Source organism: Myodes glareolus, chromosome 12 (assembly GCF_982192425.1).
Source record: "Myodes glareolus chromosome 12, mMyoGla1.1, whole genome shotgun sequence".
Classification (NCBI taxonomy): Eukaryota; Metazoa; Chordata; class Mammalia; order Rodentia; family Cricetidae; genus Myodes; species Myodes glareolus.
The window spans coordinates 6,755,232-6,778,079 of record NC_142037.1 but is presented as its reverse complement, the minus strand read 5'-3'; the positions used below and the strand labels follow the sequence as shown (position 1 = coordinate 6,778,079).

Below are 22,848 nucleotides of genomic sequence, written 5' to 3'. Positions count from 1 at the left end.
TATACAAAGTCTTCTGATCTAAGAAAAAACAATGCTTTAATTATAAAAAACAGATATAATAATCAATTTTCCTATTTGCTACTCCTCAGCATGTAAGTAACAAGTTATCATATCCTTGGGTTGTCTTGTGTCATGATGGCCGACTTTAAAATGCTGTGGTCGGGCAGGGCAGCGGCACACACCTTTAATCCCAATCCTCAGGAGACAGAGGCAGGAGGATTTCTGAGTTTGAGGCCAAGCCTGGTCTAGAGAGTGAGTTCCGGGACAACCAGAGTTACACAGAAAAGCTGTCTCAAAAGAAACAAACAAGGTCAGGTGGTGGTGGCACACACCTATAATCCCAGCACTTGGGAGGCAGAGGCAGGCAGATCTGTGAGTTTGAGGCCAGTCTGGATTACAGATCAAGTTCCAGGACAGACTCAGCACATAAAGAAACCCTGTCTTGAAAACAAACGAACAAAAAATTGTTATATGAATTTTGGTCCAGTATTAGAATAACATTTCCAACAATTTCTAAATGGCCCTAAACAGCTGTCATTTTGTATTACGAATTTATGTAAAGTGGTATTCTCAGAATTGAGGACTATAAAAAAAAGTATTAACTCTGAAAAACAGAGATGCTGTATTATTCAGCCAAGATTTAATTTTTTATGTAAAAATAAATAAGAATATTTTGTTATATATTTGCTATCAACCTTAATAACAGTAAAATCATATACATGTCAAAAGAATTATCTAAAAATAAATTTATGCTATATTATCAACAAATTATGATTTACTAGAACCAAAGGCATGCGCCACGACACCCTTAAAAAATTTTAAAAGACAGCTAGGGCTGTTACACAGAGAAACCCTGTCTCAAAATAAATCAAACCAAACTTTAAAAATAATATCCATACAAGCCAAGTATGGTAGCAAACACCTTTGTTTCTAGTAGCGAGGAGGCAAAGGCAGATGGATTTCCAAGTTTCAGACCAGCTTGGTCTACATAAAGAGTTTAAGGACACCCAGGGAAACAGTGAGACCCTGCTCCCAACAAGAAATACATCCACACACACAAAGGTAAATTCACTTCTTCCCAAAAGTAAACCTAAGTACTGAAGTACTGCTTCCCAGTTTTACTCTATTTCATCCCACATTAAATCTTTTAGTAACACACACACACACACACACACACACACACACACCCCTTTGTCTGTATGGGTCTCTCATTCACTATTAAGAACAGCTGTTTTAGCTTTTACTCAATGTAAGCTTATAGTCATACAAAAATTATGATGACACTCCTTCCTGTAAAACTCCTAATTTTCTAGAGCTAATAAAAACCTCTTCTAGAAAAGTTTCCAGGTACTTACTGATGCTCCCCCCGCCATTATTCCTCCTGTTATACTGGTATATAATGGCATTCTCCTTCCTTTCTCCCTCCCTCCCCCCATTACTCCTCCTGTTATACTGGTATATAATGGCATTCTTGCTCCCTTCTGTTTTTATCTTTTCTCTTACTATCCTGCCCTTTGCCCTACCACAGCAACCAACACTTCACACCCTCAATTTCAAGAATCCTACGCTTTAGGTATAATATATAAAAATATATGCAAGAACCCAAACACAATCCTACCTCAGGTCATCCCTACCAGTACAATACCCTACAGTACAGCCCCATCCAAACAAACCAAAGCCCTGCCATCAAGCCCTATGTTCACTTCTTTGTAATCCTTAATTGAACTTATAGCAAAGATCTGATTGTCTTCAATCCCCATTTCCTCCCATCATCACTAATTTATTTGAAAAAAAAAATCGTGATCCTTCTAAGAAGCTTACAAAACAAACACTTAATACTCTTCACATATCTTTCAGTCAGAGTCCTCCAAAGTAAGTTACAGACACATCTCCCCCTAACTACATGGATCTCAGAGAACAAGGCTGCAGCACGAGTCAGCACCCCTCGTTCACTGCACACCACATCCACACGTTCTAATTACCCTCAACGTGTCCTTTGCAACTAAATTTTCTTGACTAGAATCCAATTACCATGTATTGACCTTGGTGTGTCCCTTCAATTTCCCTCACCATCCTCTGGGTTTAGTTGACTACGACACTGACTTCTCTGGAGACTCCAGTGAGCTATCGAGTGAAATGTTCCTTTTTGTGTGTCTGACTATTTCCTCCAGATCAAACTTAGGTTAAAATTTCCTGGGGGGCAAGATTATCAGACTATTTTCAAGGTGAAGTCTGTCTGCTCCACCGTGGTGCTGGATCCGACCTGTGGTTCAGATGACCTTTGTCAGGTTCCAGCACTGTAAAGCACCTGTTTCCTCTGCAATTAAGTAATGTGAAAGATGAAGCTCCAATCACGCAAACAGGCTGCTGCTCAGCGGCTTTCCATCAAATGCATCTTAGCATCCACTAATAACTTTCCTAATGAATCAAATGCACATTGAAGGGTGCAGATAGCTTCCCTTCACACCCACCATTTCTTGTCTGTTTCCTATAGTCATAGAATACTTTCTTCAATGTTTTAAAATCCATTACTACCATTCCTTTTCTTTTTTTTAAAAGAATAGGAAGAATAGTTTATTGGGTACACTGTAGGAGGTGAGGAGACTGAGTAGTAACCGGAATACTATTACCTATAACAGGTGGTGTCCCCTCAAGACACAGCTATAGCTTGGTGGAAGAGCATTGACCCAACATGGAATTGGCTCTGGGCTCAATCATCAGCAATTAAAAATAAGGAGGCCCTGCTAATTTTTAAAAATCACTTAAGTAAAAACAGTTGTTACTCATTGTTCTTTTCTTTTTTTTTTTTTATAACCATAGAATGTTTATTTTTGGTTTTTCAAGATAGGGCTTCTCTTTGTAGCCCTGGTTGCCCTGGAACTCGCTAGCCTTGAACTCACAGAGATCTGCCTGCTTCTGCCTCACAAGCACTGGGATTAAAGACATGCAACACCACCAGCTCTTTTCTTAACATTTATTTTTATTTAATTTTTTTAAAATTTAAATTGAACTTTTACCTGCATGCATGTCTGTGTGAGGGTGTTGGGTCCCTCAACAGTTATAAGTATAACTGTACTTATACACAGCTGTGAGCCGCCATGTGGGTGCTGGAAATCAAACCCAGGTCCTCTGAAAGAACAGCTAGTGTGCTTAACTGCTGAGACCTCTCTTCAGCCCTCAACTACTTCTTTTTTATTTAATATATATTTGCTTAGTTTTATTCAGTGTGTAATAAAAGCAAAATCAATCCCGAATTATTTTGTACTACTGGAAAAGAAAGGCAGCTGAGTCGATTACAAAGTCTATTACCCTTCTAACATAATATCCTTTATAAACTGCCCAGAGCTGAGCCTGTGGTCCACCTACTTCAGTTTCCAGGGTACAAGCTTGTGCCACCATGCTTGGCAAAGCATGTCCTTTGATGGCACCAGACAAAGCAATGTCGGCTACAATTACAATGTAATTACCCACATTACTACTGCTGTGGCTCTAGAAACAAAACCTACCTGTCTAAGAATATATCCGGGAGTGGTGGATAGGTCTGCATGTCAGGAACTCGCTCGTGAACAATAACCATAATGAAAGATGTAAACCCGAACACTATAAAAACGTATACACAACTCAGTATGGTCTTCCAGTACTCTGGGTCCAGTCTTCGAGCAGAATGTTTGTTTTTGCCATTCATGTACTGGTACTGATCAGAATTCAAGTCAGTGACGGGTCCATCACAATCGTGCGTGGGCTCCCCATTGCAGAGCCAGTCTGCGCTCTGAAGAGCACTGATGAATGGAGTCATGGGACTCATAGGACTATCACTGTTGTATCCCATCTCCTCCAAAACATCAATATGGATTTTCTGCAATTTTCTGACTGAGAGCATTAACCTTTTAATGTCTCCTAGGACTTTGATTTCCAGAGGAGGAGATCGCAGATCATATTCAGTCAGTGTGAGTAATGTGATTCCATCAAGTCGGTGCTTATTGCATAAAATGTCCACATATTCAAAGAAACCTTCATCCTTCAGCCACACCGCTACATGCTTGGTAGTCCAGCGGCGAATGCAGAGTTGACTAGGGCCTGCCATTTCTTCCTCCACTGCCTGGCAAGAGAAAACAGGAAAACAAAACAAAACCTTTAATGAAATCTTTACAGTAGCCCAACACCTTCATTAAAGGCCGAATGCAAATATGCATACCAGAAACAATAAAGTATTTATACTGCCCTCACTGGCTCCCACAGCCAAAGAAACAAAAGTTATTCAGTAATTGTCAGAGACCAGCTTCAACAAAAAGGCCACTTACCAGGGTAGGGGCATGGGGATTAGAAAGATAAGAGAACGAAGAGGCTAGTTTTCTAGTGAAAGAAAAGGGAGACAGGGTGGTGCTGGGAGGGAGTTCCAGAGAGTGCTGAAAATCACCTGCCTTCAATTTCCAACTGCTTAAAACACCCAACCCCAAAACTAGGAGTAAGATAAAAACTGCATTAACATGATATAAGGAAACGAACAGACCAGTTAAAGACTGCAGGACAAGACAAGTCCCGCTCACATCCTAGACCAAAACATTCTGTAGGCAAACCACTCCACGGGTTTACCATCTCCCCAAGGGAGTAGGACTTAGTTGGATCCTTAAACTTTTGAGGTAGAAACATATCTACTTCTCAATACCTGAAATACAAGGTCTAAATATTAGCCACACCTGTTGACAATAACCTTGAGAGATCAGAACTCTCTGATCTAAATCAAGGTGGGACCTTTGTTTGAGGCAGAAACACAGTAATCTTGAAGGAACAGAGTAAGTTTCAACTCTCTGACCTTCAGACAAGGTGAAAATAGGCTCACATTTTTGGGTCTCCACGAATAATGTGACTTCAGACTAACATTCTAATCATTTAAGAGGTCGATGCAGGTGTTTTGGTTTTATGAAGAGCAGTTGTTGACACAGGATGCACACAGGACACGGCAAGTGATCTACCCTGAGCTACACCAGAAGTTTTTAACACTTTAGAGAAAGGTGCTTTATAGGTGGAGTTTCCACAGCATTTCAACAATTACTTCAAAAGATTACCATGGAGAACAAGGGAAGGAGGAAGATCTCATTTTAATATTTTTTATAAAATGAAATTTGTAAAAGACATATGGGAAAAATTAAATCTCTGAAATCGGCATGTTCATGGAAAAAAATTTTCCCCACTTGTGGTGGAAAAGAATCGTTCCAGGAAATTTTAGATTTGTACATTTCTATCTACTATATATAAAATAATTTAGCCAACAGATAAAAAGATTTTAAAATAGCTATGAATTTGAGCTAAATTCCTTTGAGTTCTTGAAAGTCCCATTGCAGAACTGAAACGGCACTTCTGGGAGATGGGGGTCAAAGTTTTAAAGAGAATTGTCATTTCAATATACTCAAAAAATGAAGCAAAATTCAGATTATAATTATAAAAGTTATACAGCTATAAATTCCGATTATAGTTATAAAAGGCTACTTATTGCACTGTTTTTAAAAGTAGTGATAAGTTTTGCTACTTTGATCCTGCTCAGCTGTTTATGTTCTTTTTTTGGGGGGGGGACCTGAGTCTATTTCAAGTTTATAAAGTGTATCAGATACACAGGAAGCAAAGGCCGACATGGAGAAAAGAAAACCAAAACCACTTCTCATGTTCCTACTTATCTGACTTTTAAAGCCTGTGGGTTTTCTGAATTTCTAATAGCTCACTATATTCCCTTCTGAATAATGTTTAAAAACAGGAGTTATTTTTTTTTAAATCCACAATGATACAATAAATATCCAGCTTTAAAAAAAACAGTTGCAGTAAAGTGTTCTGAGAAGATATAGGTTTCTTTTGTGAAAGTTCATTATACAATTTGAAAAAGAACTTGCTTAAAAGGCAAAACAAAACATTGGTACAAATGAATATCCTCCAGGACAAAGTTCTTCATAACGTATGAGACAGTATATCTTTTTCACTTCCCGACCAGATGATGCTCTGATCTGATTTAGGCATTTATCATGGCTTTACAGCACATATTGTAGACTAAGACTTCTCAGCTTCTTTAGGTTAAGGAAAGCAAAAGGCAGGTGATGCTACACAGCCTTCCCTTCCCACACAAACACTTGTTAAAGACTTAATATCACTGAGCAAAAACAGATATTTTAACTAATGATAACCCATATCATCAAAAGTATTCAGGAAACAAGAGACACCCTTGATGAAATTCACCCAAAGATGAAAATGTCCATCATTAAATATTTTGTCTTGATACAAAAAAAGTAATCCTCATTTTCAGAAAGCTTAAAGTTGTATTTCATTATCAATTCACATTTTTTTACAATCTTAAAAAGGTAACAATGTGTGCATCTACAGAGGGTTTGTATTTTAAGTCTGCCGCAGTTATACATAGCATATGGAAAATTCCACTGAACTATAGTTTTGCCCTTTCTGCTACATCTATATCTTCCTTCCCCGCCCCCCCCCCCCCACGGGTATGCTCTGACTAAATCATCAAACCTGGATACCTAACAAGACATGCTGCTATAAACTCAGCAGCAGTTACCAAGTAGCAAACCTCATTCACAAGTGAAGTTCTCCCGCTTAATCTCGATTCTTCTACTTTCCCCCCTCTCCAATGCCTCACCACCAGCGGGTTCCAAGTCACTCCCATCCTTGCAGCATTATTCTTCGGTACAGTTTCATCTCATACTCTGAGCAAAATGATTCTTCTCTTCTTTCACATTTCTCCCCCATATTAACTCACCAGTTCTTTCAACTTCAATCAAGCTGACTAGCTTTGATGCCCAAGCTTCAGCCACTAGAAAAATACAAGTTATAACATAGAAGCCTCCCAGAAGCCTTTGAGCTTGCTGTGGGAAAGCCTTAAAAGCATGACACATTTCACTGCTCTACCTCATCAGGTTAGTGCATGTCCTTTAATTGTGTGCTACTACATAATAGTTGAGGGTCACAGTAACCAGTACTTAGCTCCATCTGTGAGAATGTGTAGTAAAGAGGAATATTAAAAATGATAGCAAGTTTCAGCATCCATTTAATAGTCATGTTGTATCACAGGAATTCCAGAGAACAGAAAACTTTGAACAAAGAATACGACAGACATTGGTTTTTTTTTGTTTTTGTTTTTTTTAATATTTATTTATTTGTTATGTATACAATATTCTGTATTGTAAAATACATGAAAAAGGGGCTGGAGAGATGGCTCAATGGTTAAGAGAGCTGCCTGCTCTTCCAGAGGTCCTGGGTTCAATTCCCAGCACCCACATGGTGGCTCACAGCCATCTGTAATGAGATCTGATGCCCTCTTCTGGCCTGCAGGCATACATCTGAGGAGAGAACTCCAACTGAGAAAATGCTCCATAAGACTGAAGTGTAGGCAAGCCTGTAGAGCATTTTCTTAATTAGTGATTGATGGGGGAGGGCCCAGGCCATTGTGGGCGGAGTCATCCCTGGGCTGGTCCTGGGTTCTATTAAGAAAACAGGCTGAGCAGCCATGATGAGTAAGCCAGGACTCTGCCCGGAGTCATCTGCCTCCAGGTTCCTACCCTGTGCTGACTTCCTTCAATGATGAACAGTGATATAGAAATGTAAGCCAATTAACACCCCTCCAAGTTGCTTTGGTCATGGTATGGTGTTTCATCACAGTAGTGATAACTGTAAGACACCCTCCCCTCCCCCCCCCAAAAAAAGAAAAGAAAAAAAACAAAACCCTGCCAGAAATGGTGGCAGCATATGTTTTAATACTAGCACTCAGAAGACAGAGGGAAGAGGATCTCTGAGTTTAAGGCCAGCTTGGTGTACACAGCAAGTTCCTGTTGTAGGGATTTAGTAAAGTCACCATATCTGGGATAGCACTAGAATGAAGAGTTTCCCTGTGTCTAGGATTAAACACTGGAGTGAACAGCAGTTTCCTAGGAGTACTCTGACCTCCACGAATCTTAGAACTGTTTATCTGAAGGGACTTTGTAGCCTTCACCTGACGTTGCCTGAAGCTCTTGTACTATCAGGTAAAACAACTGACAAACAGGAAAGGACTGAAGTCCCGAGGGCAGGTGATGCTTCCCTTTAGAGGGTGTGTACGTTAGACAGAACCTGGCTATGAGGAAATACTTCAACCAAAAAACAACTTTGTGTAACAATCAATGAATCTGCCTGGCTATTCAGGGTTCAGATCTTCCGAGGCTGGACCTCCCTGCTGCCACACAGGCCTTAAAATTTCATCTCAGAATGACCTCCTTTTTGGACCGACCCATGCAACACAGAACATCCTGCCAAGTTCCAGACCAACTAGAGTTACAGTTACACAGAGAGACCCTGTCTCAAAACAAACAAACAAAAAGAATGAAAAACCAGCCGAAAACTATAGTGTACTGGAATCTTCTCTACAAACAAAAGAATTGTTTGGCTTCCACAAATGTCATTTTGCTGCTAATGAGAAAAATTACCCTAGGCTACACATTTCTCTGATCTAGCCTCACAAATCTTAAATACATATTGCAAATTAAGGAATCTTTATAGGATATGTAAGAATAGAATCCAAAAGACATTATAATCCATGGGGGGAAAAAACCAATAGAAATTGATCAGAGCTGACAGAGAGAACAAAATTAGAACATAAAAGGAAATTTATATAATTATGACAGCTGTATCATACACTTCAACATGCTACTTAAAAACAGGTGAGCTGGGTGTAATTATCTGTTCTGTCCCTTTAAGAGACAAGCCACGCCTACTCCCCCTGCTGAGGCAGGCAGATCTTCCTTTCTGCTTACAACCTGCCTCTCTTCTGTCTCCCTCTTGAAGAGGCAGCTTCTGTCTCTCTCCTCTCTTTCTCCCTGCTCTTCTCCCCTTCACCCTTTCCCCTCCATAACCCACTAAAATATAAATATCCAACCTCACTCTGCACGGCGTGCCTATCCATGTCTGTCTCTTGCCCGCCCCTCCACGTGTCTACCTGCCCGGGACCAGCAACCATCCCTGCCTGGGACCCCTGCCCACTGCCTGCCACCGCGGCCGGGGATCCTGTAGCATTTTTATTAATACATTACACTGGGAACATGCCTATCACCCAGCACTGAGGACGAAGTTAGGCATATCTAGAATTTGGGGCCAGTCTGGCCTTCATGGTAAGTTCAGGCAGAATCCCAGCTGTATCAAGAGGCTGTGTCCCCCGCCCCCAGGAACTAGATAAAGAGAAAATTAGGTAACTCCCTGAGAGAAGCTCAGGTCTCAGGTGTGTCCCACTTTCTTCCTGAGCCCATCCTCCTCCTTTCCCCTAAGCACCGTGTTTAGAATCTATGTGGGAAATCTTTTCCTAAGCACCTGTAACTCTAGTTTCAAGAGACTCTGACATCCTCTTCTGGCTTCCATGGGCACCAGGCACACACATGGTGCACAGACATGCTTGCAGAAATAACACCCATACACACACAGAAAGTTTTCTTTAAATTCCCGGATGTGACGGCTGACGAGAGGGTTCAGTAGCTACAGGTACAATAAATGCTCTTATAAAGAACCCGAGATTCCAATATGCAAGGCTCATGGTTCCTGTGGTTCCAACCCCCGGGGATCTGAAACTCTCCACCAGCACCTGACCTCATGTATACACACTCCAGAAAGATGCGCATGTGTGTACACACAAACTGAAACAAAATAAGCCTTAAAGGTCCAGCTCTGCTTCAAAGGGGCTCACCCTGAGATCCTTATCTGCACAGATGCCACTAACCCCAGCTTGACCTGAGCTGATATTCCTAAAGACTTGGGGAACTCCTTGTGCTGTCGTAACTGACAGACTGAAACTGAGATACCTTCTTCTCTGACTTTTTTTTGGGTGCGGGGGTTGTTCAAGACAGGGTCTCTATGTGTTAACAGTCTTGGATGTCCTGGAACTCAGTATGTAGACCAGGTTGGCCTCTACCTCAGAGCTCTGCCTGCCTCTGCCTCCCAAGTGTTGGGATTAAAGGTGTTCACCACTACTGCCCAGCCTTCTCTGACTCTCCTGACATTACTTTCTCATCCATGACCCCCCCAAGCACTGATGATTCCCTTCAAACGACAGCTCCCTCCAATCTATAACCATGGACCTTCTCCTGCTTCCCTTGGAGCATCCAGACTGAGATTTGATAAATGGAGCCCAAGCACCTATTCTCTCTTTAGGTCTGGGCTTCATTTTTTATTGAATTATGGGATCTTTTGGTCACCAATTTCTTGAGTTCTTTGTATGTTTTGGAGATCAGACCTCTGTCTGATGTGGAGTTAGTGTCTTTTCCATTCTGTAGGCTGTCGTTTTGTCTTGTTGACCATGTCCTTTGCTTTACAGAAGCTTTTTAGTTTCAGGTTAAGTTTATTTTTTGACCAGATTAGTTTAGTTCCTGATAATTAGAGATTTCATTGTCCTAATAACAGGGGTCTGATCCCTACTACCCTGAGTTGCTTGAGATAAGGTCTCACTAGGTAGTACACCAGGGCGATCTCCAATTCGAGGATCACTAGTTAAATACCACTGTGAACTTCAGCTTGAGTTCAATATATTTTCTATTTTTAAATTTTTTAAAAAAGTTTTTCAAGACAGGGTTTCTCTAGATAGCTTTGGTGCCTGTCCTGGAACTAGTTCTAGCCTCAATCTCACAAAGAGCCACTTGCCTCTGCCTCCCTAGTTCTGGGATTAAAGGTGTGCACCACCACCGCCCGACTATAAGGCACTTATTTATGTATTCTCTGTGTGGGTGCGTGCACCCAAGTGTGTGGAGGCCAGAAAATGACACTGGTGTCCTGCTCTATCACTTTCCACCTTACTCCTCTGAAAAGGTTTCTCACTAAACCTGTTGCTAAGCCAGTAGTCAGCAAGCCCCAGTAGGCCATCCCGTCCCCACTGCCAACGGTGCGGCTCTTTACACAGGTGATGAAGATCTGAGCTCAGGCCCTCCACACTCGTGGAGCGAGCACCCTATTTGCCATTATTTCCCCACACTCTAGGATGATCTATCTCTCTGTGAAAAAAAAAGTTAGAATAAACCTAATTTGAAGTCTGTTTGCTTTTTTAAAGGTAATTTCATTTAATTCTAAACCGATGGCAGGGTTTTGTGAACAGCTAAATATCATTGTTATCCAAATTATTCATAGAACTCAAAACAGATCACTGGTTTTTGAGACAGAATCTCCTTCAATTCATTAAGTAGCCAACGATGGCCTTGACTACCTGATCCTCCTGTCACCCAAATGCTAGAACTATAGACATCCACTATTCTATGCAACAGATATACTTTTTTTGTTTTGATTTTTGTTGGAGACAGGGTTTCTCTGTTAGAGCCCTGGTTGTCCTGGAACTCACTGTGTACACCAGGCTGGCCTTAAACTCAAAGAGATCAGTCTGCTTCTACCTCCCTTGTGTTAGGATTAAAAGCATGCGACAGCACGCTCTGCTCAGATATATTTTTTAAAAACTTTTTTGTGATTGTTGAGACAAGGTCACATCAAATATAGTCCAGGGTGGCCTCTAATCTATGATCCTCCTGCCTAATCATGCTAGGAGTACCACATTGGTCTTGAGTTCAACTTGTTTCTTATGATGTTCTTATACACATCCTTGATGAAATGAGAACATCTTAGAATAAATACAATTTAAAAGCTTAAAAGCTGGTGTTCTTATCATCAGCAGAGCTACTCTTTAATCTCTGAGTCTTTAGAGTGTTTCTTTTGTCTCTCTTTGGAGAGATGCCTATTTAAGATTGTGGTAGGCAAGCAGATCTCTGAGTTTGAGGCCAGCCTGGGGGCTCTGTCTTAGAAAAAGAAAGAAAAAAGCTGTTAATCTCTGAAAATCTACAAATCCTCGCTAATATTTAGTCACTCTCTTTTCAGTCTGTCCTTTACCCCAGGGAGAGCCGCGTGATGCAGGTCAAGGAGCAGACGCGCTGTGCTGGTTCTCGGGAGTTTAACTTCAGTGCACTGGTGACAAACCATCCCTCTGGGCACCTCAACACCCTTATTTGTTAAATGGAGAGGGGAAGGGAAGGAACAGGAGAAGCCTGGCACAAACAACACTGCAGATTAGACAGTGTGCACACGGATTTCATTTCATGGTGATACCAATCCCCACTTCACCTTTGCCTATTGCTCAAAAGGTTCTCTCCGCAGGGACCTCTGTTTTATACTTTGTACTCTTTCATCTCCCAAATAACAGATTATAAAATAAATATTAAAATAGTGGTAACAGCAGTGGTAGCTACATTTATTAACTGGCAGACAGTATTCTGAGGCTATATGAGATTTTCTAACACTCCACAGTTTTACGAGGCAGATTAACTTCATTTTATAGATGAGATAATGATCAGAAAAGTATAATTCAAGGTTCCTGCTTGAAATAGGCAGGTCAAGAATTCAAATTCAAGAATAAACATTTTTTTCCACACGCATTTTACGCAGTGAGTTAGGTGGGGTGAGGGCACACCATTTAATATCAAGAAACTATGTCATTAAATATAAATATTTCAGCATGCATATTGCAATAATGACAACTTCCTCTGGGCACGGTGGCTGGCATATGGCTGTAAGCCAGCACTTGGGAGGCAGAAGCTGGAGATTGTGAGTTTAAGACAAGCCTGTACTATTCAGCAAGACTCCAAATGGGATTAAAAGACAACCTCTTATAGCTGTATAATATCCATCATTGCATCTAAGAAAATTATTTTAGATCTAATTGTCTTTCCTATCTCTTTTCCTCTCAGGGTAGAGGTTAAGAGCTATGAATTATACCGGGCTATTATATATCCTTAATACAGAATGACTCTCTCTCCCTCTCTCCCTCCCTCCCTCTCTCCCTCCCTCCCTCGTTCCCTCCCTCCTTCGTTCCCTCCCTTCCTCTCTCGGATGGGCAAGGGACAGACAGCATTTAGATTAGCACAATTCTATAGAATGACCTACATTTTGGATTTGCCTAGTTGTCAACTGTGCTGTGTGGTCAGTGGTAGGTCACAAACATGATGTAGGTGAGTCTTCTGTCTATGTGTTACTCTCATTGGTTAATAAAGAAACTGCTTGGCCTGATAGGTCAGAACATAGGTGGGTGGAGAGTAGACAGAACAGAATGCTGGGAAGAAGGCAATGAGGCAGCCGCCAAGGAGCCAACTGCCAGGTCAGACATGCTGAATCTTTCCCGGTAAGCCACGAGCTCGTGGTGACATACAGATTATTAGAAATGGGTTGAATAAGGGGCTGGAGCGATGGCTCAGCGGCTAAGAGCACTGACTACTCTTCCAGAGGTCCTGAGTTCAATCCCCAGCAACCATGTGGTGGCTCACAACCACCTATAGTGAGATCTGGTGCCCTCTTCTGGCCTACAGGCAGGATACTGTATAAATAAATTAATTAAAAAAAAAAGAAATGGGTTGAATCAATATGTAAGAGTTAGCCAATCAGAGGCTAGAACTAATGGGCCAGGCAGTGTTTAAATGAATACAGTTTCCATATAATTATTTTGGGTAAAGCTAGCCAGGTGGCCAGGAGCTGGGCGGGAGGAAAAGCAGCCCACCACTCCTTCTACACAAACATACCTTGGATGAGAAGGTAAAGATTTGTATGGAGTGTGTATAACATTTGGCTTTGGGACTGGAGAGGCATCTCAGTCGTTAAGAGCACTTGCTGTTCTTCCAAAGGACCCAAGTTCAGTTTCCAGCATCCATATTGGGCAGTTCACAAATTCCTGTAACTATAGCTCCAGGTGATCTGAGACCTCTGGCTCCAGAGTCACTGCACACATGTGTATGCATACATGTGCACACACACAATTAAAAATAATAAAATTCATCTTTAAACCACCCCCCTTCTCTTTGAGGCAGGGTCTCTCACATAGCTCAGGATAACACTGGACTCCTGATCCTCCTGCATCTATCTCCTGAGAGGTAAGGTTATAGACATTAATGGCTTTATTTTAACCTTTACTTACTTACAGCAGGTGGTATAAACAAACCACTTTCTACTATTTATACAACCATAAAACATTCTCTACATAGAAGGATAACAAATGCAAACCAGAAGATTCAAATCAGACCGATCATTTTAGCTTTAAAGAAGTCCAAATGGTAAAATTGCTATCTTCAAACTGATAAGAGAAGGGTACTCAAAAATAAGATGCAGGTAGATTTTAGGTCATTTGTAATACAGAAAGGAAATATTTTTATGTGCTTGGGTGGTAAGTTGATAAAGAAAAGGAAACACTACAAAGATGAGTCTACAGTTGATTTAGGGGAAAAAACAATAACAGGAAGATCAGCATAGTTTAGGAGTGGTACACAGGGATCCTGGCCTACTGACCTGATGGTGGGTACAAGGTTTCAGTGAAATGAAATAGCTGTATGCCTGAAACACTGTCTGTGCTGTATTATCAATACACGCATAGCCTGAAACACTGTCTGTGCTGTATTATCAATACACGCATAGCCTGAAACACTGTCTGTGCTGTATTATCAATACACGCATAGCCTGAAACACAGTCTGTGCTGTATTATCAATACACGCATAGCCTGAAACACTGTCTGTGCTGTATTATCAATACATGCATAGCCTGAAACACTGTCTGTGCTGTATTATCAATACATGCATAGCCTGAAACACTGTCTGTGCTGTATTATCAATACATGCATAGCCTGAAACACTGTCTGTGCTGTATTATCAATACACGCATAGCCTGAAACACTGTCTGTGCTGCAGTATAGATTCTTGCGAGAGGACTAGCCTTCATGTAACAAAGCTGGAAGACAGTCTTGATGAGCAAAAATGGTAATGAGACTGTAAAGAATTCAAATATACAAAGTCATTCTTATCCCCAACCAGCTTATATACCACACTCATTATTTCTTAGTGAAACCAAAATTGTATCCACTGTCCCATCATTCCTTCACAACTTTATCATTATTCGTCTAAAATGTATAAAAACATGTTGTTTTCAGGCTTCACTTTCTTTGTGAAGAACTCATACTTTACTGTTATTACTCACTCCTTGTATCAGCTGGGAAGAGGAAATGACGTCCTTTTCATGTTGACGAAAGAGACAAAAGTACGCATTAAGCCTTGGTGTCACCACATAATCCTGAGTTTAAAAGTCTGAAGAGCACTTATTTATCCAACCTTTTTAAAAACTCAGTGATAGGATAAGAACTGTGACCTCTCTTATCAAAGCTATTAGAAGAGGGCAGGGACCCAAAGCACGGCACATACGGCACACCAGAGATGCTTCCAAGTGCTTTCCTCTCATGTTAAATAATTCTCACAGCAGTCACATAAAGCAGACATTACTAATGTCTCCATCTGACAGATGAGACAACTGATATAAACGGGTCAGCAACTTACCCAAGACCAATTTAAACCAGTAAATAAAACAAATAAAGGTTTCCCTTCTATATACTATAAATATTTATTACCATTAGTTAATAAAGAAGCTGCTTTCGCCTATGGCAGGGCAGACTATAGCTAGGCGGAAAACTATACTGAATACAGGGAGAAAGAAGGTGGAGTCAGGCAGACGCCATGTAGCTGCCGAAGGAAAAAGTCACCAAAACCTTAAAGGTAAGTCACAGCCTTGTGGCAATACACAGATGAATAGAAATGGACTAATTTAAGATATAAAAGCTAGCTAGGAATACGCCTGACCTACTGGCCAAACTGTGTTTTAATTAATATAGTTTCTGTTTGATTATTCAGGTCTGGGTGGCAGAGAAATGAAAAAGCAGCCTCTGATTACAAATATCAGTTAAAATGCATGTCCTTACCCACTACATTGCTCAGCCTTGTGAACTGAGGGCTTCAGCCCTACTGTAAAACACAGCTCCAAATATTTTCTAGCTATCAGCACAATAACGGCTGTAGTCACAGGTCTTGTACAACTCTGCACTTACCAAGGGCCTGCTAGAAACTAAGGCACCAGAGATGTAAATACCCTCACATGCCAAATTTATTCATCTATGAATTTTTGCTCTGCATGCAGTATGTAAAGTATTGTACTGTGCAATGAGTCATATTCCTAAATGAATCAAAATAATCCTGCCCTAGATTTTACAGTCTAGAAAGGGTTGTCAAAGGGCAATAAATAAATAAATGTGAAAGGAATTCTTATAAAATTACCTCAGTTTTCAAAACAATACGATGAAAGTGGTGACTTGTGTAGTTTGTTAAAAATTGGAAACAGCCCAGGCGGTGATGGTGTACACCTTTAATCCCAGCACTTGTGAGGCAGAGACAGGAGGATCTCTATGAGTTTGAGGCCAGCCTGGGTTATAGAGTGAGTTCTAAGACAGTCTCCAAAGCTATAGAGAAGCCCTGTCTTGAAAAACAAAACAACAAAACAAACACAAACAAACAAACAAACAAAAAACCCAACCCTGAAAACATTAGGGAATTGGGGAAAACCTAGGTTATTTCCAGTTGGTAAGATAAAAGCGGTCACTAGTGTCATCTGAACAGAGCCTGTGAAGATGGAGCAGTAAAACTGTGAGCAAAGACAGTAGGGCAGCAAACAGTGTGGAGCCATGCTAGGATAAACAGACAACCGCACGAGGCATGGTGGTGCACATCTTTAATCACAACAGTCATGGGGCAAAGGCAGGTGGAGTTCTGAGTCTACAGAATGAGCTCCAGGCTGCATAGTGAGACTGTGTCTCAAATACATGAAGCCTATAAACTACACACTGGAGCCAACCATAGAAAATGCGATCAAATTAAGAACCATAAGAATTACAGGACATTTTAAGTAAGAAGATGACATAGTAAGTGTGCTTTATAAACAATAATTTTTGACAGCCATAGTGGTGCACACCTTTAATCCCACAATTTAGAAGGCAGAGGCTGGGGGGAATCTCTGAATTCAAGGCCAGCTTGGTCTACAGAGTGAGTTTCAGGATATCCAGGGCAACATGGTGGGGGGGGGAGGGAGGAAGGAAGGAAGGAAGGAAGGAAGGAAGGAAGGAAGGAAGGAAGGAAGGAAGGAAGGAAGGAAGGAAGGAAAACACTAGCTACTTCTCCAGAGAACCCAGGTTCAATTCCCAGATCTATATGGCACCTCAGAAAGCATCTGTAACTTGTTCCAAGAGATTCAACCCCCCTCTTCTGGCCTCTCTGGGTACTGCACACATGATACAGGCAAGGCTCCCAAACAAATAAAAATCACTATTTCTTAAAAAGAAAAAAATTGTTAGAAGAGTGTAGAACATGTCAGAAAGTTTGAGTTATGGTGAAGAATAGCTACACCTATACCTACCATATAAGCCAACAATGAGACTCCTGAGAGCTCCAAAGAGATGAAAATTTGTGCCGACACAAGCACCCACATACAGATGACAGCAGCATTACTTGCTGAAATGTCCAAGAATCCAAAAGAGCCTACGAAACATCCACAGTTAAAACTGTGGTACACTGATACCATCAACTACAACCTTGCAATAAAAATAAGTTATTGTATATTCAATACCTTGGATGAGTCTCAAGGATATTACACACTTGACAGAAAAAGCCAGTCTCAAAAGGTCACACACTGCGTGGTTCTACTTATGCAACGCTTTCAACCTGACAAGATTATAAAAGTAGAATCGATTAGTGGTTGCCAGAGTTGAGAGATAGCACAGAGAAAGATCTTTGTAATGAAGGAACAGTTCTTTATCTGGATTGGAACAATGTCTAAGAATCTATTCATTATAAAATGACAGTTTCCTGTTTCTGACAATGTCTTATAGCTATGTCATTTGTAACTACAGCAGGAAAGTGGATGGGTTCTCTGGCCCATCTGAGCTACTCCCTGTAAACCTACATTTCAAAGCAAAAAGTTTAAAAGTTCTTTTTTCAAAAACTAACGTAAATAATAAAACTTCCATGTCTTTTTTAGTTAAAAAAAAAAAAAAGTAAGAGGCGTTGGTGGTAAGAGTTGGCACTGTTCTTCCAGGACCTGAATCCAGTTCCACCGCCCACGTCGATGCCTCCTAATCACCTGTAGCTCCAGCTCTAGGGGGATCTGACACCTCTGCCTCCACAGGCACCTGTACTCATTTACATATGCCGATGCACAGACACAGACATAAATGATGAAAAACAGAAAAACAAACAAACAAACCCTATTAGCCGGGAGGTGGTGGTGCGCGTCTTCAGTCCTACACACGGGGCGGTGGACTCAGTGAGTTCAAGGCTAGCCTAGTCTACAGAGTGAGTTCCAGGACAGCTGGAGCTCCACAGAGAAACCCTATGTCAAAAAACCAAACCTAACAAACAAACAACAAAAAACTATTAATAGCTAATTCTACGATGGGATCTTCACTACATTTCCAAAGTTTGTTTAATACATTAAACATGTAAGAAAAAGAATTTTAAAAAATTAAAACATTATTTTTCAGTAATACACTTAAATAGATAAGCAAAAAAAATCAATCAAACTACTAATTTGTATATGTCTACATATACTAACAAAAGATAAGAAATACTGAGTTAACTAGCAAAGCCACAATATCCAAAAGCAAGACATGACTACATCAACTTCATCCCCAATAGGTCTAACTGAAGAATGCCTTCACCTGTATCCCAGGAGGAACTAAGACTTTAAACAGATAATTATATAAGGCTTTGAATACATCACTTTGTTAATCAGGAGCACAGAATCCTTACAATGTTAACTCTGCAGTGATCTAAAACATTTAGTGTAACTGTTCAATGTATGGCTGAATAAACTAAAGGTAGGGAGTTAAATTTGAAAGAGCTTATCACCAACAGAATCTGATATAAAACTCAGAACCATGGTTAAGAATGCTGCCTCTGCCAAGTGATGGTGGCACACGTCTTTAATCCCAGCACTTGGGAGACCGAAGCAGTGGATCTCTGTAAATTTGAGGCCAGCCTAATCTACGTAGTAAGTTCCAAGACAGGCTATACAGAGAAATTCTATCTGAAAAGAAAAACAACAAAACAACAACAAAAAATGCTGCCTCTGAACTGGGTGTTAACAGTTCAGGTCTTTAATCCCAGCAGAAGTAGGTGGATCTCTGTGAGTTCAAGGCCAGCTTGGTCTACAAATTAAGTTTCAGGACTGTCAGGGCTACACAGGGAGAAATCCTGTTATGGAGAAAAAAAAAAACTAGCTGGAGAGATGGCTCATTGGTGAAGAGAAGACCTGACTGCTCTTCCAGAGGACCTGTGTTTAATTGTTCAATTCCCAGCACCCACACGGCAGCTCACCACAGCCTGTAACTCCAAGATTTGATATAGACAAACATGCAAGTAAAACACCAAAATTAATTAATTAATTCAAAAAAACTACATGAAGTTGCCTCAAAAATCTAAAAATATTGGCTGGAGAAAAGGCTCAAAAGTTAAGAGCACTAGCCAGGCGGTGGTGGTGCACTCCTTTAATCCCAGCACTTGGAAGGCAGAGGCAGGCAGATCTCTGTAAATTCGAAGCCAACCTGGTCTACAAGAGCTAGTTCCAGGACAGCCAGGGCTATTCAGAGAAACCCTGTCTCAAAAAACCAATCCTCCCCCCCGCCAAAAAAAGGTTAAAAGCACTGACTGCTCTTCCATAGGTCCTGAGTTCAATTCCCAGCAACCACATGGTGGCTCACAACCATCTGTAATAGGATCTGGCACCCTCTTCTGGCCTGCAGGTAAACATGCAGACAGAACACTGTATACATAATTAATGGTATAATCCAGCACTCTGCAGGGGAGGCAGAAGACCCAGGAGTTCGTCATCCTTGTCTGCAGACCAGCTCAGATTGTCTGAAACCTTGTCTCAAAAAAAGTACCAAAACAAACAAACTAAAAACACAAACAAAAAACAACACCCGCAGAAACCCCACTTTTAAGTAGCTAGCTCCTATAGTTGTATCTGTAAATCTCCCCCCCACACACACACACAAAAATCCTGGAGAGAGTTTAAGCCAGTCAGGGAACGTCCTTAAAGGGACTGTGGAGCCTATCTCTTCCTTGCCCTGCTCCACCCTTTCACGTCGTAAGGTGAACAAGCTTTGCTTTGCCATCATCTATTACATTATATGCTTCCTCAATACACATTAAAAAGCAACAGGGGTAGAACCTCTGAAACCACAAGTCAAATAAACCTTCTCTGTAGGTGCCCGCCTCAGACATTTTGTTAAAGTAACAGAAATCTGACTGACACTCACTGGAGATGGCACTAGCGTATCAAAGAAGGGCCTTCACACTGTTTATTACAGAAGCTAAGATACAAAAATCAACCTAGATGATCACCAAACATATGACTAGGTGACGAGAATCACAAAGGAATATACTCCAGACAGAAACCGAACAGAAGCCAATGCTCTGGAGCTGGGGTTAGAAGACGGTTTGAGATCAGGAGTCTACGGCAGTCATAACAGGGATTCGCTAATAAAAATCCAGACTTCATCAGACAAGTGCTAATTAAGCTGTGGAGCACTTAGCTACCATACCACTCCCCGCAAGGCTCAGGGACAACCGGGAAAGATGAAGTGGAAAGATTAAGAAACAGGTTCTGGAGAGCCAGGGCAAAACTGTTGTCTGGACATGACCGACCTGCTATACTTAAGGACTCACAGAGCTGGGGTCCCCTTCACAAAACCTATACAAAATCAAGTCAGTCAACACTCCAGCACGGAGTGGGGGAGATCTCTAAAGACCCATCCCCAACTGAGGAGTTATTGACAGTTGGTGGCTTCTAGGGGAGTAAGAGACCGATTTCTTTTAAGGGTATGGCACCACAGGCCAAAGCTCCAGGGGATGGGCCCCACCCAGGAGTATATGGGTGGCACAAATTGAACCAGTAGACTGGTTATTTAAAAAACAAAACAAAACAAAACCAAAAAAACAGCTGGGGGGGGGATGGTAGTACCGCCTTTAATCCCACTACTCAGGAGGCAGAAGTAGGTGATCTTTGTGAGTTCGAGGTCAAGTCTACAGTCTACAAATCCAGTTCCAGGACAGACAGGATTGTTACACAGAGAAACCCTGTCTTGGAAAAAGAAAAAAAAAAAAAGACGAAGTTGGGAAGAAGTGGAGTGGTAGGGAGGTACGATAGGGAGAAATGGTTGGTGAATATGGTCAAAATACATTATATGTATAGATTAAATTCTCAAAGAATGAATGAAAGTGGTACATTTTTAAAATAAATAAAAATTTTAACCACTTTCACTAAAATGGGTGGACTAGAGGATATTATGTTAAGTACAGAAAGTCAGGTATAATGAAGCACTATTAATAAAAGCTCAGAGACTGATATTGGGGTTCAACCTGAACATCCAAAAAGCAAAGCAGCCAATCACTGGCTCTTACCTCAACCTCAGTCTGAAATAGCAATTCTGCCTCCAAGAATCTCAGAATGAGACTGTGTCTAAGAGCTGTCTCCTCCCATTTTATAATCCTCTCCAGGGATGAGATTAAAGGCGTGCACCACTGAGATTAAAGGCATGCACTGCCGGTTTCTATGGCAACTAGTGTGGCTATTGGGATTAAAGGTGTGCGGTGCCATTGCCTGGTCTTTAAGGCTGACCAGGGGGGCTGTTTTACTCTTAACTCTTTAAGCAAGCTTTATTAAAATACAATTGAAATGCCACTACAGCATTAAGTCAGTATACTCTCTCCCTAATGTATAATCAAAAAGAAGGCAAACTGGTAGAGCATCGTGATGAGAGAGAGGGGAGGAGGGTAACGGGAGGCCGGCTAATATGTACAACTAAGCAGACAGAAGCAATAATCATGCGGTTGGGAAAGTAGCTCAGAGGGAGAGTGCTTCTTGTTTGAGGCCCTGCATTCAATCATTAGTTATTACAGCAGTAAAAGTGAGGAAGATATAAATGACTTTATATAGACTGAGCAGTTATATCACATGCGCATGCACGCAAATCAATTAATAAAAAAAGAGGCTGAGAATTTCAAAAAGATCAAGGAAGTGTATATGGGAGGTTTTGGAGGGAGGAAAGAGAAGGGAGAGATGTAATTATATTATAATCTCAAAAATAAAAGGGGGGGCTGGAGAGATGGTTCAGAGGTTAAGGGTACTGGCTGCTCTTCCAGAGGTCCTGCGTCAAATTCCCAGCAATCACATGGTGGCTCACAACCATCTGTAGTGGGATCTGATGCCCTCTTCTGCCATGCAAGCATACAAGCAAGTAGAGCACTCAAACATAAAATACATCAAAATAAATAAATAAAAAGTAATGTAAGACTTTAAGACAATTCTGAAGCCATTTCTGACAGTTCTGAACCCTCTCAGCCTCCGTGCCTTAGTGCTTCCCCTCCTCCCCTGGGAACCAAGGACCTAACAGTTACACATGCACGTACTCAGTTCCTGAACAATTACCCATACACGTATGATTTGATTCAGTCCCCTGGGAAACGGGGCCAAAATGACCTCTTACCTCATCTGATCTAGCAACAGTTCTCCAGCCAATTATTGATAATAGCCCTTTCAAATAAGCCAATCATAATGGTTAAAGAACAACCCCCCTTGATTCTGTGACCTTCTCCTTTAAAAGTAGCCTATACCAGCTATTCGAGGTCTCTCGGCTTCCCGAATGCTGAGGGACCCTGTCATGACAGAATTAATAAAAATCCTCATGCTTTTGCATCGGCTGTGGTGTGAGGGGTGGTCTCTGGGGGCGACTCCTTCTCGGTGTTTGGACGCTAGGGTCCAACAGTAAAAAGAATAAGGAAGGAGAAAAGGAAGGGAGAGAGGGAGGGAAGGAGGAAGGGAGGGACTAACTCTAGTGTTTGGTTGCAGAATAGGATTACTACAGTTCATAATAACCTATATTTTATTAACAAATGGAAAAAAGGAGTTCCAAGCCTCCAAATGGAAATGTTAATCACCCTGATCTG

The 22,848-nt window shown here is 41.2% G+C and overlaps 1 protein-coding gene across 2 annotated transcripts in view; it reads right to left on the bottom strand.

Annotated features, from left to right (window-relative positions):
• The window catches only part of Samd8 (sterile alpha motif domain containing 8), a 48,191-nt gene that overhangs the window by 18,090 nt on the left and 7,253 nt on the right, over positions 1-22,848 (bottom strand). For both annotated transcript variants that reach the window (XM_048426381.3, XM_048426382.3), the window contains exon 2: positions 3,507-4,099. In XM_048426381.3, coding sequence (XP_048282338.1) covers positions 3,507-4,099 — 593 coding nt within the window. The remainder of the gene's footprint in view (positions 1-3,506; positions 4,100-22,848) is intronic.